At 23.4% G+C, this 18,980-nt stretch overlaps 1 protein-coding gene across 2 annotated transcripts; it reads right to left on the reverse strand.

The window, feature by feature from the left end:
- Positions 1-101: 101 nt before the first annotated feature.
- LOC122502859 (tudor domain-containing protein 7B) lies at positions 102-18,109 on the reverse strand. 2 transcript variants are annotated; one of them, XM_043613164.1, is made up of 17 exons: positions 17,935-18,109; positions 12,843-13,029; positions 12,549-12,751; positions 10,713-10,825; positions 10,586-10,634; positions 10,178-10,471; positions 9,696-9,848; positions 7,103-7,450; positions 5,831-6,007; positions 4,209-4,472; positions 3,613-3,870; positions 3,040-3,390; positions 2,673-2,893; positions 2,317-2,539; positions 1,725-1,843; positions 1,455-1,609; positions 102-932 (listed from the first exon to the last, which is right to left on the reverse strand). In XM_043613164.1, the coding sequence occupies exons 2-17, from the start codon at positions 12,916-12,918 to the stop codon at positions 670-672; spliced, it is 3,267 nt and encodes a 1,088-aa protein (XP_043469099.1). In that variant the 5' UTR covers positions 12,919-13,029; positions 17,935-18,109; the 3' UTR covers positions 102-669. The 2 variants fall into 2 exon arrangements, with proteins under 2 accessions (XP_043469099.1, XP_043469098.1); XM_043613163.1 differs by lacking the exon at positions 17,935-18,109 and adding an exon at positions 15,500-15,899.
- Between the last annotated feature and the right edge of the window lie 871 nt (positions 18,110-18,980).

An 18,980-nucleotide genomic window follows, 5' to 3' on the forward strand; every position in this document is an offset into this window, starting at 1 on the left:
AAAGTACTTTACGAAAAAATTTAATATCAACTTAAAAAATTGCAGAAAAACAATTAATGAAACGCTGAAAAAAGGACAAAGGTTCAATAACAACACAAAAATTAGGAAATAATTAATTTATTGGCACTTACGTAAAAAATAAACGTATTTCTGTGTCTGTTTGTGTGTAGAATTAACATATAAGTGCTTTCTTTCGCAAGAATTAAACTTATCGTTATCTTCTGTTCAAATAAAATATAAAATGTTAACGTTTTTTTAACACAATATTATAGAAATTAGATTTTCTAAAAGGAAAAAAAAAATACTTTAGGCACCGCCTTTCATTTCAACTATTTAAATACTATCAAGTCTTTTAAAGACTATATAAAGTCTTCAAATCATGAAAAATACATAAACTTCCACTAAATTTCCAAAAACGGAAGAAAATTTAGTCCTTTAGTTATTATTAGTCACAATAAAAAAAATTCATGACGTTTGCAATATGTCAGTTTACAAAAAAAATATTTTTTCTCTTTCTGTCTTTTTTCACGAAATTTCTTTTTTTGGCTTTTAATAATCACTCACCGTTTTTTTTTATGCGAGAATTATGAGAAAAAACATTTGTTTAACTAGATTCACTTCAAGTCATGAAATCGACTGTATTAAATCGATTGTTACGTATTTTAATATTTATTTTGTTAAACTAGAGTTGAGAAATGATTCTGAAGAGGAACGAGAAAAGAGGACACTCTTTGCTCGTCCTTCTTTTATCAAAATTTCGTCTATGTTGACGTTATATTCCTTCGAAACGTCAATGAGTGCCAATGAGAGCACTAATTCTTCGCCGTCTTTTTTAATATTTTTAATTGTCGATACGAAATCTTTTCCCTCAATCAGATCCTTGAACCTCACGCTGTCTTCTGGAGACCAATCGACGTTGGCTGGCTTCACGTCTATTACAAGAAATTCAAAAATAAAAATAAAATTCGCCTATTAAAATGAAATTTTATTCAAGGAACATAAAAATAAACTCAAAAATAAATAAAACGAAATTAAAAAAAATTATTCATTTGGAAAGAAAAAAGTTTTTTTTCATTTTGAAGAAAACAAAATTACAGGATATTAAAAAATAAAAATAAAGCAAAATAAATAAAATTATTCATTATGGAAAAAATTATTTTTCTTATTTTAAAATAAGAAACTGAAGAAAATGTTCTTTTCATTTATAAAATATTTTTTTCGCAAAAATTAAAAAAAATTTTTTTAAATTTTTTTTTGTATTTAAAAATTATTTGAAAAATTGGAAAAACAAATTTAAAAAGTAAACAAGAAGAAATAAAAAATATACACTAGGAAAGAAAATAGAATATTTTTTTCAACTGAAAAAATGTTACATTTTCTTTCATAAATTATTTTTTTCACAAAATTTTCAAAGATTGTTTTTCAAAAATTGTTTTAGAAAAAAATTTGTTTACCTGCCAGTTTCGCTCTGATTGCTTGATATGGTAAGTCAAGGAATTTTGTGGGAAGCGGCCGCAGATTCTTTAAATTGACTAAAGTGACTTCTCCATAGTCAACAAAATAAACAGTGACCATATTTTGAGCCATTAGTTTGTTTAGAACGCAAACACTGATTCAAAAAATATTAATTAGCATTGTTTTGAAAAGAAAATATAAATAAAATTAAATAAATAAACAAACAATAAATAAAAAAAAATTTAACGGAGAATCTAAATTAAACTTACCGATACCAAAAATTATCGGAATGTCGAACGCAATACAATGAATCTTCATGAACATTGTCCATTGTTAATGGTTCACCGGAATAATTATTACATTCTTTGAATAATTGTTCATTCACTGCCTGAAAAATTGTTAAAAATTTTTTTTTTATTTTTGCAATCAATATAAAATAATGGAAATTACAAAATTTTTTAATGTTTAATATTTTTAAATATTTAAACTTCCATTTTTGACTATAATTTCAGATTCAAAATTAAAAAAAAAATTCACCTATTAAGTACATAAATTGATTATTACCGTTTATTATTTTCAAAAAATTTTATAAAATTCTTCGCAAGAAATTTTATCGTTTATAAAAATAATAACATTCTTCGGAAGAATTTAATTATTTTCATAAACAGTAAAATTCTTTGCATGAATTCAATTATTTTCAATAAAATTTTAATAAAATTCCAGAAAGGATTCAATTATTTAAAAAAAATTTTAATTTAAAAAAATTTTTAAAAATTCATCAAAAGTATTAATTCTAAGAAATTCGAAAATCGACATTAATATAAGGCTTCCTTTGAGAGGAAGCAAAAAGTAACCAATTACCTGAAGTTTCTTTTTAGACTCATACGGCTGTATGATGAAATTCCCCGGATTGCAGACCATTACCACATGGATATCAAATTGACTATCAACTTTCGGAATTTCCGGTTGACGAAGAATTCTCTTATTCTTCACATTGCCTTGATCTGATGAAGATCCGTGTCTAGACACCGTTCTCTCACTGCGTTTTCGCTCTCTCACATTGTTATTGCTGTCACCATTGCATCTAAAAATCAAAAAATTAATTTAAAATATTTGAATTGAAGTTGAAAAAAAATAATATCGAAATAAGTTTTAAATTTCAAAAGAATTAAATACCTAATCAGCCTCTTAAAGTAAAGAGAAAAAAAATAACTTACTTCTTTAGTACGGCATCTAGGAGAAGGGTGTTGTTAATTGAAACAATCTCATTATTTGGCTCTTGTCGTTTAAATAATTCAACGATCGGCATCGGTGAATGACTGAGGCCCAATTGAACGACCTTCATGATCAAAAGTTGACCTGGAGGTGTTAGCTTCCTCAATCTCTCTAGTTTTTCAGTGTCGAGCGTTAACAAACTAGAAAGTTGCACCTTGACTGCCTAAAAATTGAAGAACAAAAACAATAAACAAATATAAACAATCTTGTCATTAATTCCATAATTTTGAATCACAAAAACTAGAGTATAAATTTAGGCTCATTAATATTAATAACAATAATTAAAAAGTACTTTAATTTTTTACTCACTTGAACTGGGTATATGCACAAAACATCAGAAAGCACATCCAAATTGACCAAGTCCGTAATCTTAACTGTCATAGTTTTTCCAAAATCAACACATAAAACGCTTATTTCTTCTTTCGAATAATCGACAATTGAAGAAATTCTAACTCTATACCAATGTTCATCGTTCGATTTGGCAATGTAAAGTTTCGTTACATCCAATTTTTTCACTGCGTACTGACTATAATTGTCACTCAGCTTCTCAATGACTTTATTCATCAATTCGACCAGATAGAACATACTGTTGTCTTTGAATTGAATAAATACTTCGCCAGCTTCACTGACATGCGAGACGTAAACTTCGTGAAGACTCGCCTAAAAATAAAATTTCGAAAAATAAAAAAAATTCCACTTCTTAACGCAAAATAATAATTTCTAAATGTTTTTTTCGAAAATATGTCTATAAAACTTATTCTCTGATTAAGAAAATAATAAATCTGAATCAGTAAAAAATTTGAATAATTAGAATAAAAACGAAATAAAATCCAATTAGAATTATCGACACTAACAAAAAGATCAATTAAAAAAAAACCTCACCGTTTTCAATTTTGGACGTTTCATGCAAGTTTCGACGATTTCAGTAGCCATCACTCTATTTAAATTTACGTCTGTTTCACCTCGAGTGTCATAGAAAACAACTGATGGCGTTCCATCGTCAATATACTTCACTTCCACGTAAAACTCCGCATCCATAAGATGATTTGCGATTATTGTCTTTGCTCTTTCACTGTCAAAAATCTCTTCTATTTCGTTCAAAGAGAATATCTCCAATTCATTCAGCGATAAGCAAAGAGCCTAAAAATAAATCAATAACATTAATTTATTAAAAAAGAATTACTATTTTGTAAAGATACATATATTCATAAATTCTTTTACTTTTTAATATTAAGAGCTGGAATTTGAACCGAGTTTTCTATTATAAGAAGAAGAAAATAAAAATATAGGAAATAAACAAATATAAGAAAAATCTACTTTAGTAGCCTCGGCAAAAAATAAAATTATTCTAAAAACAAAGAAATACACCACAACTGGTAAGTAAGGGTCAATATTAATTATATATTAATTAATAATATTGATAGAAAATAATAAAAAAAAAAATGAAAATAGAAAACTTTTGTAAAAACATTACGAACCTGCGCTGGAAGAACACAAAATTGTTTGTCCAATTTGTACAACATGCTCAAGTCACAAACTTCGTCGTCGCCAAAATCAATGAAATCAACTAAGGCCTTCTGTAGATCCATATTTACATCAAGACATCGAACGCGATACCATTTTCTCTCTTGTTGAGAAAAATATGCATAGAGCACATCTTCTTCGAATGCTGTCACCTTTGTTGTCTTGAGATTTTTTAAATAAAATTCATTCATTTCTGTGGACATTTTTTCGAATCTTTCCTAAAATAGAAAAAATTTAACATTAATTCTCTCATCCTGTAAAAAAAATTCAAGGGAAGTTCAATTAAAAAAAAGATCATTTTTAGAAACAAAAATTTGATTTTAAACTTCCAGGGGAAGAATTTAGCGATTAAAGAAGTATTTAAATATTTAACAATTAAAATTAACTACTGTGGCAGGATTGCAACGCTTTTGCTCTTTTCAAATTTCCTAACTTTTCCAGGTTTTCCAGGTTTTTAAAACGAAAATTATTCGAAAACATCAATAACTTCATTTTTAAATAAATATTTAATTATAGAATTCTTAACTAAAAGTATGATAAGTTCAAATTTTTAAAGATTTTAATTTGAAATTCATTTTTAAATCAATATCTATTAGAAAATGCTACGAGAATTCCATTATTTAACTAGAAAAATAAATATTTTATTAAACAATTAAATGTTTTTTAAAATTGAATTTTCATAAAGAATTTTATCAACAAATTTTTAAATAAATGAATTCTCTTGACAAATTTTAATAAAATTTTTAAGAATAATTGCATTTTTCGAGAAATTTGATGAAAATTGTATTTCAAAATAATTGAAATTCTGCCAAGAATTTTATTAAAAGTTTTGAAAATAATTGAATTTCGGATACAAATTTTTTATGTATATATAGATAATTGAAATTTTGACGAGAATTTTTGTAAATTTTTAAACGCAATTGGATTTCTGCGAAGAATTTTATTGAAATTATTTTGAAAAAATTGAATTGTTACGCAAAGAATTTCATTGAAATTTTTGAAAATAATTGAATTTCTGAGAAGAATTTTACTAATTTTGAAAATAATTGAATTTCTGCAATCATTCGTAATTGCTTCAAAATTCAATTTGTTTTGGTGTTTTTAACTAAAATTCTTCTATAAATTTATTATTTTTAATAATCAATTAAATATATATATTCAAAAATTTAACTAATTTCAGAAGAATTTTATTCAAAAAATTTTTTTTTAAATCTAAGTTTTTTTATATTTCTAATTAAATTAATCTAAAATTGAAATTTTACAAATTTTTAAATCAAAATCTTTTGAAGTTCATCTACTTATGAAAATTGTAAACGCAATTCTTTTAAAATTGAATTAATTTTGAAATATTTAACTGAATTTAATTTTCAAGAATAAACACAATAACTTTAGAAAACAACAATTTTCTAGGATTTCGATGTAAACTCCCTGACTTTTCCAGGTTTTTTCAAGGTTTTTAAAGAAGAGTTTTTATAAAAGAGTCTTTTCTAAGTTAATTAAAAGTAATAATTTTATAAGAAAGTTATTCTAAAATATAATTATTCACAAAAAAATTTAAATATTCTATTACACTTACACTGTACTCTTCACCAACGATTTGGACCATTATTTCGCTCGTTGAATAAACAAATGTCACATGCGTTACCCAATATTTATCTTCAGGAATAGTTAAACTGCTCGAAAGTTGTCCATCACTTGAACTTATTCTCAATTTATTAAACGGAGACAATGGAGCTAATTCCTCGCTCTCTTTCTGCAAAACAAAAAATAAATTAATTTCCAATATTTATCAAACATTCCTAATCAATTTATAAATCTAGAAACAAAACCACTTGAAATCTTTCAAGTTTGAAGTTTTCAATAATTTATTGAACACTCGGTGTTAAACAATTAAACAAGAAAAAAAAATAAAGGTGAAAAAAGCAATTCGTGCACAGAAAAAGAATAGAAAATGTGTCTCTAAAAAAATCCATGCAAAAGAATAAATTTACAATTACTAAAGGTAATACAAATATATTTATTATAAATTGATCTGCACTTTTCTCAGAATTAAAAAACAAAATTTCTACACGTAGTTTTAATGATTTTAGTTTAAACAAACTTCTAAAGGAAGAAGACAGTAAATTATATTTCAAATGAGTAAAGAGACATCTATAAATTTAATTTAATAAATAATAATAGTAAATAATAAATAAATAAATAATAAATTTAATTTTTAATATTTTCAATAGTCAAGAAATATAAAATTCTTTCAAAAAAAAGTGAATTTGCAAGAAAATAGAAAAATAAAATCAAACGTGAAAATAATGAAACAATTCAAAAAACTTTTGCACACAACACATCAAGTTTTACATTTTTACTCACATGTGAGAAAAAAATTTAATTTTTCACTATGAGGAATAGTTTTTTATTTTTCTGTAACGTATGTTCGAATTTTTTCATGTCGAAAATGCCACTTGTCAAAAACATGAAAAGAAATTGTTAAATTTTAATTTAACGTTTTTATATTTAAGTCGACTCAAGGTTTTAATTTTTATAATTTACGTAAGATTTTTGAAAAAAACAGTTATTGTACTTCAAGTTTGACACTAAACTTTTTGCATATTTAAATAATAGGTATAATGATAATTTATAATTAATTTGTTATTATCAATTAATTAATTAGAATTAATAAACTAATCAATTATATTAATAACGCCTGTAAAAAATTTTGATTCAGTCAAAAATTATTAAAATTGAAATGAATGAAATATATTTTAAATAAATGACCCAAGTCGACTTAGAAATAAACAAACGTACATACACACATTATAGAAAATATGTTTATAAAAATTTGCGAAAAACTTACCTCTTCTGTTGTTGGAACAAATCGAGTGAGAATAGTCGTATCATTCGCTCCTTTCTCTTCCTTAATAAATTCACAAGAATTAATTATTTTACACACATTTTGCGGTAATAATTCTTTGTACTCCTCCATGTAGTATTTCAACAGTTGCGTTGTAAATACTCCAGTGGAATGAGTGTCGATTATTTTTAATATTCTTTCTTCTATCAGTTTTGTATCTTTCGTCGTGGGTAAAGAGCAAGTTTCTTCTTTTTTTTTTAATTCTTGTAATGCTTTAGCAATAGCCATACTTTTGGCTTCTTCTTCTGTTTTACCACTATCTGGATAGCACGAGAAATTATTTTTGCCCACCTGTGAAATTGGAAAAGAAAATTTTTAACTCTGCTGTTAAATATTTTTAATATTGTAAGTACATACTCTTTTTTTATTTTTTTAAGTTTTATTTTTTATTTTTCTATTTCTGTGTTTTAACTTTTCTAGTTCTATTTTTTACTTTTTTTACTTCTATTTTTTACTTTTCTATTTTATTTTTTTACTTTTCTGTTCTTAACTTTTATTTTTCTTCTTTCTCTTTTACTTTTCTAATTCTAACAAAAAGAAAGAAAAAATAAAGAAAGTTTAACAAGAACTGAGAAAAAAGATTAAAAAATTATTATAAATAATAATACTATAAATAATAATATTATTGTTAATTTATTTATTATTCATTAATTATTTAATTAATATTAAAATTTTTTTTATAAAAAATTGTTATAAAACATGAAGAAATCGATCACTCCGAGTCTTCGACTCAGAGCAATCAATTTCTTCATGTTTTCTAATAATTAAAGATGACCGAGTGATAAAATCATTATTTTAAATTATAAGAATATTGTTACTGTAACTTATTCAAAATTACTTTCATTAATTCAATTCTTGTTTTCCAAACTTTTCAACTAAAATTCTTCTTTAAATTAATTATTTTTAATAATTTTTGAAAAATTTCTTTGAAAATTTTCAAATCCTTTTGTTTACACTTTAATTTTACGAAATTCCATCGATTATTCGGAAATTCTTCAATCAAATATATATTAGAAAATAAAAACTTCAAGTAACTTAAAAAAAAGTTCAATTAAACTTTTTCAAAAAAATTAAATCTTCACAATTTTCAGTTAAAAGTATGAGAATTTCAAACATTCAAAGACTATACTACCTTTTCAAAATTTAATTATTTCTAAAAATTCACGCGAAACTTTCTCTCTAAATTTAAATTTGAAAAATGTTTACTAATTGGAATGAATGACAGACTTTTTGCTTTTGAATTAGTAAATTTCACTCTTAAATTAGTAGAAACGATTATTTATTAGTAAAATCTGCTAATTCAAAAGCAAAAAGTCAGTCACTAATTCAAATAAGAAAACATTTTTACTAATTCAAATTTAGAGAGTTTAATATTCAATAATTAACTAAAATTTTAACTCATAACTAATAAAATATTTAAGAATAATTTAATTTTTCAAGAAATGTGATTAAAATTATATTAAAAATAATTGAATCTCTGTAAAAAATTTGATTAAATTGAGAAAAGTTTTTGAAAACAATTGAAATTTTGAAGAGAATTTTTTCAAACTTTTGACCGTAATTTAATTTTTGGAGAAAAATGTTATTATTTATAAAGATAATTGAAAATTTTGAAGAGGATTTTTTTTAACTTTTGACTATAATTGAATTTCTTTGAATATTTCTATGAATTTCTATGAAGAATTTTATTACTTTTGAAAATAATTGAATTCTTGAGATGAATTTTAATAATATTTCTTTTTAAATAATTGAATTCTGAGAAATTTTATTGAAGTAGTAGATATTGAAAATAATTGAATTTTGATAAATTATTGAAATTAATTAAATTTCTACGAAGAATTTTATTAAAATTATTTTGAAAAAAAATTGAATTGTTTAAAAGTTGTTTCATTAAAATTTTTAAAAATATTTTAATTCTTTTAAGAAATTTAATTAAAAATATATTGAAAATAATACTGAAATTCTAATGAATAAATTATAGGTAGGCCTTTTTAAAATAATTGAATTTCATTGATTAATTTTAATAAAATTTTTAAAAATAATTACATTTTTCAAGGAATAGCATTAAAATTTGTATTAAAAATAATTGCAATTCTGCGATGAGTTTTATTATTTATGAAAATAATTGAAAACCTGTTAAGTTTTCTATTATTTATGAAAATAATTGAATCTCTGTAAAAAATGTGATTATTTATGAAAATAATTGAATTATTGCAAATAAATTTATAAAGAATTTGTAAATAATAGAATTCTTTGTGAAATTTTTACTATTTAATTAGTTCATTCAAAATTGAAATTTTAAATTAAAACCTTTTGAAGTTTATCTATTTATGAAAATTGTTAACGCAACTCTTTTAAAATTGAATTCATTTTAAAATATTTAAGAAAAATTAGATTTCAAGAATAAGCACAATAACTTTAGAAAACAATAATTTTCAAAGGATTACGATAAAAATTCCCTGACATTTCCAGGTTTACAGGTTGAGTGTCAACCCTGAAAATAGTTTTAAAAAAAACAAAATTCATTGTAACTTACTGTGACCGATGCAAAGAAACTTCTGTGTTTTGCTTTCGAAATCTTATACACGGGAGCCGTGTCATTCAGACTTAGAGCAAGTAATCTAAGTTCTTCTTCCGGTGTTTTCTTTTGGTTAAATTCGTCGAACGGAACCATCGAATTGGCCTTTAGCTGTAATTAAAATTTTAATAAGACACTCCTTGAAAAAGCAGTTTAAATTAAGAACTATAAATTAAGAATAAAAAAAAAAAAAAATATGATAATATTATTAATTATAATAATTAATAAAAATTATTAATAATAATAATTAAACTATTAATTACTGATTTGAGATCTTAAATCATTTAGATTAAACAATTTAGAGAAAATTAACTATTAAGAATTAAGCCTTTCAACTAGTTTAGAAATTTAATTAGTTAGAATTAATTAATATTAATTATTGCCTCGAGATTTAAAATCTCTATTTAGATGAAAAGAAACTAAAATTAAATTCCACTAACCCGTATGACATTTAAATCCTCGTTTTCCCTATTTTCGAAATTCCTTCGAATTGGTATACTAAACATTGTCGATCCATTTGCCATCGATATGGATGGGCGTGTTTCATTTATATGTGTTGTCGATGTTGAAGAATTAACATCGTTTAGAAGTGTTTTCATTGAAGGTGAATTTACTCGAACATTCGCAGTCTCATTACTCTTTGGTTGATTAATAAGTCTATCTTGCAAATTACTTTTTGGCCTTTCAAACCCAACTTCTCTCAATTTCAAGCCTCGTGTGTCAGTGTCCGATTGCTGAAAACAGAAGATCACAGAAAATATTTAAATCTCCCAATAATTAATTAAATTAAATTAAATTACCAAAAAAAGAAAATAAATTTCAAAATGTATAATATAAATCATTCTTACCGTCGTGGGTCTCGTTCCGTGAAAAACATCATTATTCTTCTTAGCGTAACTGAAAAACAAAAAAAGAATAGTTGATCGAAACTTTACATACAACACTTGAAATTAACTTGAAAATAAAATAAAAAACCTTGGAGTTCTCGAACTTTGAGTTGAATAAGGAGGCCTGCTAACTCGTTGTTGACATGAATTTCTTGAATTTGAAAAAGTTGGTCTAGCTCGATTGTACGAAGTCGCCACTCTCTATTAAAGAAAATATTTATAATTATTAAAAACATCTTTCCTCTATAATTATTAACATTATAAATTAGTATACACTAATTAAAATTATTACCAATAAAATATTCACTACATTTATCTTTAATACTTTAATCAAGTCTCTGAAATTAGCATCAACGCTAAGCGTCAAAAAAGATTTTTCTTTCTGCGATATGTATTAAAAAAGTAAAAATACATATTTTTTAAAGATTTTAAATTCAAAACGATTCCATTTCAGGGTTGACACGCTTTTGCTCTTTTCAAATTTCCTGCCTTTTCCAGCTTTTTAAAACGAAAATTATTCGAAAACATCAATAACTTCATTTTTAAATAAATACTTAATCATTATTTTTTACAGAAATTAAGATATTAAAAAATACGAAATTCAATAACATATAAGAATATTACTTTAAAAAATGAAGAAATCGATCACTCCGAGTCTTTGTTACTGTAACTTCTTCAAAAATTATTTTCATCATTACGATTATTCATTTCTAGGATTTTCAACTAAACTTCTTGTTCCAGTCAATGTTTTTAAAAATAATTTTTGAAAAAGTTCTTTGTGAAATTTCAAATTCTTTTGTTTACAATTTAATTTTACGAAACTTCGATTATTCTGCGACATTTTTCAATTAATAATATATTAGAAATTAAAAACTTCAAATAATTAAAAAAAAATTCCATTAAACTTATTGAAAAAAATTCATTCTATTGAATTCTTAATTAAAAGTATGAAAAGTTCAAATTATCAAAGATTTTAATTTGAAATTCATTTTTAAATCAATATTTATTAGAAAATTCTACGAGAATTCAATTATTTAACTATAAAAATGAATATTTTATTAAACAATTAAATGTTTCTTAAAATGTAATTTTCATAAAGAATTTTATCAACAAATTTTTAAATAATTTAATTCTCTTGACAAATTTTAATAAAATTTTTAAGAATAATTTCATTTTTCGAGAAATTTGATGAAAATTGTATTATTAAAAATAATTAAAATTCTGCCAAGAATTTTATTAAAAGTTTTGAAAATAATTGAATTTCGTAAAAAAATTTTTTTATTTATAAAGATAATTCAAATTTTGACGAGAGTTTTCGTAAATTTTTAAACATAATTGGATTTCTGGGAAGAATTTTATTCAAATTATTTTTTTAAAAAATTGAATTGTTACGCAAAGAATTTCATTGAAAGTTTTGAAAATAATTTAATTCTTTAAAGAAATTTTATTAAAAAATCCCCTGTAAAAAATTTTATTATTTATGAAAATAATTGAATAATAATTTATGAAAATAATTTGTAAATAATTGGATTCCTTTGAAATTTTTATGATTCATGAAAATAATTAAATGTTTGCGTAGAATTTTATTAAATTTTTTTTTTACTAATTGAATGCTTTTAGGAATTTTTATTAAAGTTGTAAATATTAAAAATCATTGATTTGAGGAAAAAAATCAAAATCAAAATCAAAATCTTTTGAAGTTCATCTACTTATGGAAATTGTAAACGCAATTCTTTTAAAATTGAATTAATTTTGAAATATTTAAGTGAAATTAGATTTCAAGAATAAACACAATAACTTTGAAAATTCCCTGACTTTTCCAGGTAATCAGTGTTTTTTTCATTACTAAAAACCAAAAAAAAAATATTTTTTGACACTGATCGTCAGCACCAATTTCAAAGACCTCTTTAACATAAAATTATACCTTTCGTGATTTCTTCGAGTTCTTTTGTCCCTGAACAAGGGCATGAATATGAGCAGTTTTTGCAGTAGGTATTGCCTCAATAAATAATTCACCTCCTCTATTCGATTTTTTCAAACCAGGAATATCATTAACGAAATCTTCGAGGCTGGCATAATTTAATCTCCTATACGGGATTCGCTCCCCAACTACATCCATGTAGTCTTCTAAAATAGCAAAAAAAAAAAGAAAAAAGAATAATTACTCACGTAATTTTGTAGAAAAAAAATAATTTCAATTATTTTCCACGTTACTTACTGTTAAGCCGATTGATGCTTATGCCTCCTTTTGTGGTAATAAGGCAAGCCTTCAAATTTACGACAACTTCGTCCATTTTTAGGACAGAAGTGCCGCAATTGAGAATTTTTACAACCAAATCAAAATTCAAATCGCTTTTGAATTTTAAAACAAAGATTTTTACTGGATTTACGAAGCCAAACTTTTTCTGTAACAAAAAATAGTTTTTTACATTAAAAAAAACATTTTTTCTTTCTTTCTCTTTTCTCAGCTAATTCTTAATTAATTCCTAATTTTTAATTTTTTAAAATTTTAATTCATTTTAAAATTAATTAAATTAAAAAAAAATTTTAAATAATTTTAAAATAGTATTTAAAAATGCATATATTTTTCAAAATTTAAATTTTAAATTGTTTTACAAAAACGAATTTAAAATAAAGAAATTCATTAATTATTTTTATTGCAAAAATAGAATGAAATTTACAATAAATATTAATAATAATAAATTCAAAAAGATATACAGTAGAGAAATGAACTTAAATAGTAGTTATAATTAATTTCAACGCTCAAAAAAAAGTGAGCACAGAATTAATTATAATCTAAAAATGTATTTCATTATCAATAAATTATGTTTTAAAATATAAATTATGTTTTCAATTACACGAGATAAGGTGAATGGAGAAAGAATTATAATTTATAAATTATAGATTACAGTAGAAATTAGATATTATCGATAAGTCTTTTTTTTTTATCAAAAATGAAGCTGATATAATATGATTTTCGATTAATTTCCTGCAAAAATAGGTTCGACACTAAAATCAATTAATTTCACCGTTCTAGAAATACGAACAATGCATTTAATTGAGAGCGGGGAAGTGAGTTTTAAGAAGTTGCTTTGACAGGTTTCCCACTTACTGACCTAGTATAATGCTGATTTATATTTTCATAATTTATTTATACACGATTCTCTATTTTTACATTTTTCACAGTATTCAAAAATTCTTCTATTCAAATAAGAAAATTATTTTTTTCTACTCAATATTTTTTTAAATAAATTACGATACAATTATTATTATTACCAATTACTGTTACAATTACAATTATTATTATTTTTATTATTATTTTTTCTATTTATTTTTACTACTTTTATTGCTTTTATTTTTATTACTTTTGTTATTTTTATTTTTTTTTCAATTATTATTTTTATTAATATTGTTGCTGTTCTTTCTATTATTTGTACTACTTTCATTGCTTCTATTTTTATTACTTTTTTTTCTAATTATTATTTTTACAATATTCATTTTTAAAAATAAATTTGCACACAATAAAAATTGTGTCGCTTCATATGTGACACAGACAATAAAAAATAACGGCCCGAACCGGTGTATTTTGTTTTTATTTGTGACCTTTGCGTGACATCCGGCGAGCATTTTCCACGTAATGATAATTATATGTAATGGAATGTATCAAATTTCAGTTTCATCTGAATTTTTAGCAAAGAAAATATATTCTAGACAAAACATTACTTCAATTTCTTCTCTTTCTATAAATAATATTAATTCAAAATAATTTAAATAATTTTAAAATAGCAAAAAACAAATAAAATCAAAAATTTTTTCAAAAAAATTCTGCACTAACTTTCGAGTAATTTACACATTTTTCTAAGAGTTAATTTACAATTCGTTATGTGATTCAAGGCCTCAATTACGTGGACAGAATATAGAAAATGCTTTTATTGTTTACATTATAATTTAAAATAAAATATGTAATTTTAAATTTTATTTCACAATAGAAATAATAAATAATAAATCTGAGAATTTAAAATTTGATCTCTCTCCATTGTTAATTGAAAATAATCCTTTTATCGATTCGTTCAGAAATAATAAATATTTAATAATAATATGCATGTGGATAAATTTACCACTCGGTCGAAATAAATTCTATAAAAAAAAGAATAAAAAAAATTAATTTTCCAAACGAAAAAATAAAAAAGGTTTTATTTTTATTTTACTTGACTCGATAAGAATGACCTTTCTTATACATATAATATGATTTAAAAACAAAATCTGGAATTCTTTGCTTACCAATTTGGAATAAATTTTTTTTTAAAGAATGAAAAAAATTTTGTAATATGAATTATTTTTGTCGAAATTAAAAACTTTCCAGAATAAAATTTTAATTACCATTCTTTCATGATAAATAGGTTCTCGAATAAATTAATTTTATTATTATTATTTATTAATTAAAAATTCCTTCATCTTCCGGTAAAATTGAAAAATTTCACTTTTAAGTTTAAAATTATTTTTGAATTCAATTTTCCTACGAATGATTCAAATCAAGAAATAAATAAAAATCATAATTTAATGTCAATATTACAAAATTTCCTGACAATAATTGACAGTAATTGTCAATTTAAATACAATGGTTTTAAATTATAAAATTGTGGGAAGTCCTGACCACACCTAACCTATGGCTAATTTTTATTTTTCTCTTTCACTAAATTAATTCCCAGTGTTTCTAATCGACACATTTACAAAAAATATATACACACTTTTAAAAAAATAAATTAGGCATTTTATTTTTGCTTTGATTATCGAGAAATAAAATTATGACAACAGGTTGAATATGAAAAATAGAGGGAAATAATTTGCAATATTGTAAGGTTGTTCATTACATACCAATAATCCAAAGGAATTTCACTTTAATATGACACACAACAGACACACAACCTACTTCTGCGAAAGCACTGGAAAGAATGCGAGTAACAAGACTTGACTTGATCACCAAGAGGTAAGGGGAAATATAAGATTGTAGTGAGAGAGAGAATATGCCAGAATATTGAAATGAAAAATATTGGATGTTACTGTAGAGGAATTCGGGTAACAATGCAACCTTTCTCTCGTCCCGCACACAAGTGTATTAAAATTTAGAAAACAAAAATCTCACGATTTACGTCAATTTATTTTGCACTTTTTTCTAATTTAGAATTTTATTATATAAATGCACCGATTTACAAGTTAAGAAACGTTTTTTAATAAACAATAAAATGTATTCTTCTTGATAAAAGTTTAATGTTTATTGAGTGTCATGTTTGAAATCTATTACCAATGGAGTGAATATTTTCAACTAGATGACAGCACAAATCGGCGAAAAAGATAGCGGCGAAATTTAAAATTGCAACTTTCTTTTTCAATTAGAAATATTTTTCTTTTAATAATTAAATTGTAATCAAAAATTATTCCCCGTGTAAATTAATAAAAAGGACTAAAGACCTTTTAATTTTGGTATTTTATACAAATGACTTAAAAAATAAAAAACCTAGCTAATTTTCAATTAAAAAGAAATCAAATTTAGCCAATTAGAAAAACGAATATTTTATTAATAAATATTAAAAATAAATTTTAACTAGACACATTTATTTATTTACTCTGAAAAATTATTTACAAATATTTTCATGAAAAAAAGTTTAAAGAAACCAAATTTATTTATAAAAAATTATTATTATTAACGAATAATTAATTAATGAATAATTATGATAAATACAAACTTAAAGAAATGAAATTAATTCATTATTTGTTATAAAAAAATAATTTATAAAAAATTATAATGTGGAATAAAAATTGAAATTAATCCTATTTCCTATTTAGAAAAAAATTATTTTTCTTAGGGAAATACCCAGAAAAACCCACAAATCAATAAAATTTTACTCTCATAAATATAATTTTTCAAAAAGTGTTTTATTTTTTCTAAAAATAAACCGAATAAAATAAAAAAGACCTTTTCTGTTATTCTCTACTGTCACGAAAAATTTGACACTCTAGTTAAATTTATTGCCTTTTAAAAATTTTAAAACGAAGGAATTGAGCAGATTAAAATGGGACTTGAACTCGAAAAAAAGTCTAAAGTGGGTAATAAAAATCGAACATAAAACACACTTGTATTCAAAAGAATTCTTTTTTTTCAATATAGACAACACGCGTTGCCAAAATATCAATTTTTATTTTCCCAACACGTGTTCAGCACATTTACTATAATTTGAAAAATTTCCCTTCATATTTCACCACAAAAAAAGAGAGAAAAAAAGTGCCGAGAATTAAATAGAAAATTTCTTCTACAGAATTTCTCGAAAATAAAAAATTTTTTCCCCTTTATAATGAAAAAATCTTTGAAAATCATTTTCATTTACTTAATTTTTGGCCAATTTTGCTAATTTGAATTGTACAATTGAAACACAGAATGAGTCGGTGATTATAAATTATTACAACGGAACAATTGTTTGGATAATAAAGGGAGATCTCCCACTAGGAAGAATACAAAAAGATCTTTATCTTTATTCTTAATCCTAGAAATTTGGTTCTATTGTGGATTACATAAAATCAGGAATTGCACTTTTATTTATTTTTCTAGGACCGATTTATGATCTTTTTTATAGAAAATTACTATTTTGTTACGAGGTTGAGTTTTCATTATTAGATTTTAATATAATAGACAAAAAATAATCTCAAGGAAATTCACAAATAAAAATTGGAAATTCCGCGGAAGAATTTTTAATGAATAAAATTAACAACATTTATATTATAATTATTAAGGAATATCAAATTCCTAAATCCTAAGCAACCGTATGTTTACTTAATGTCTCTATTCAAAGGCAAATTGAAATTAAAATCAAAATCAAAATAGAATAACAGAAATTAAATAAATTTAATTGAATACACATATATCACTAAGTATTTAGAGATTAAATTTATATGTTTGACAATTCAATGTTTATTCAAGAGTCTAAATTTCTCGCTAGAAAAATTAAAATTTTGCACGTGGTCATAAAAGAATTATTTACTTTGACGTCAATTGTAAAATTAATGAAATTCATCTCAATTTATGACAAGACCACGTGGCTGGTTCTAAACTTGAAAATGTTGTACTTTATAATAAAATTATTAATATAAATAATAAAAAGGATACTATACGATTTCTATTAAATCAAGAATAGAAACAATGTTTAATTAAACCAAAAAAAGCGAATGAACACGTTTTTTTCACTTGTGAAACAAAGAAAAGTTGGCACACGCGAAACCCACGAAACATTACGTCCGTAATTTAATTATTTTCTTACCACTTTCCTCTCTTCGTCTGCAAAACAAATTTACAAAGACAAATTAATCGCCCGCGTCCTGATTATTTCACTTTTTGACAATATTCAACAAGTACATCTGTGCCATAAGTTCGTAAAATAAACTAAGTTCTATCACTAAGATACAACATACAAATTATGCGGAAACGGAAATAACTAAAAACAAACGGAAATGCAATGTTGCCATTGCAAAAAACAGACGCTTCTTAACTGAATTCTGATTGGTAGATGCAAAAAGACAATTTTCTGCGATTTTCTTAAATTAAAGGTAATATTTCAGGTATACTCACTGTTTTCCCGAATTATCACTGTATTTTATTTATTCACTTTTCTAAATGATTCACACAAGACATTGATATTATTATAATTCGATTTTTTATCACATTCGTAAATAATATTTAAATAAATCGTGGAAATTGTCCACTTTCTTGACCAATTGGTGTAACTACGCAATTCTAGTCGACCTAACCTTCTTGACACTTGAAGTTAGCCGCAGATCGATTTCCTTCGATGATTCGAAATTTTAGCGGCAAATTATTTAAAACTTTTAAAATTTCAAAGTGTTCAATACCAATAAAATCACAAATAGTTTTAAATCTTCCCAAAAAGATATAATAATAAATAAATATTGAGAAATTAAATTTTGATTTTCTATAAATATTGATAATTCCTGCCCAAAGATTTTTTATTTTCTTCAAAATTGTTATTAAAAATCTTAAAAATTAGCTAATGAAAATAGCTTTAAAAAAATCAGCGTTGAAAAATAAAGTTGTCATTTAAAATGATAATTTGTTTAATAACAGAAGTTGAGAATAAACAATTTTTGTTGAATTCAGTTTTTATATTTTAATAAAAAATTTTCCAATGGTTACAAAAAATTAATTCTTTTTCTCCAATTCGAATCAAGAGTTTTTTGTGTGAAATGTATTTAGAAAATTATACATCCATGAGTATATAAAAATATGCAAATGATAAAATTCATCAATTGGTACTATTAAAAAAAACCAAAAGAGAAGAGTACACAAATA

Source organism: Leptopilina heterotoma, unplaced genomic scaffold, assembly GCF_015476425.1.
Source record: "Leptopilina heterotoma isolate Lh14 unplaced genomic scaffold, ASM1547642v1 Lhet_24, whole genome shotgun sequence".
NCBI classification, from domain to species: domain Eukaryota; kingdom Metazoa; phylum Arthropoda; class Insecta; order Hymenoptera; family Figitidae; genus Leptopilina; species Leptopilina heterotoma.

Excerpts from the sequence above, each read along its gene's own strand:
- LOC122502859 (XM_043613164.1), bottom strand. The coding sequence starts at position 12,918 with ATGGACGAAGTTGTCGTAAATTTGAAGGCTTGCCTTATTACCACAAAA. Across the intron at positions 10,635-10,712 it reads CAAAGTTCGAGAACTCCAAG|TTACGCTAAGAAGAATAATG; the intron begins GTTTTTTATTTT and ends TTTGTTTTTCAG. Across the intron at positions 4,473-5,830 it reads TCGTTGGTGAAGAGTACAGT|GAAAGATTCGAAAAAATGTC; the intron begins GTAAGTGTAATA and ends TTTCTATTTTAG.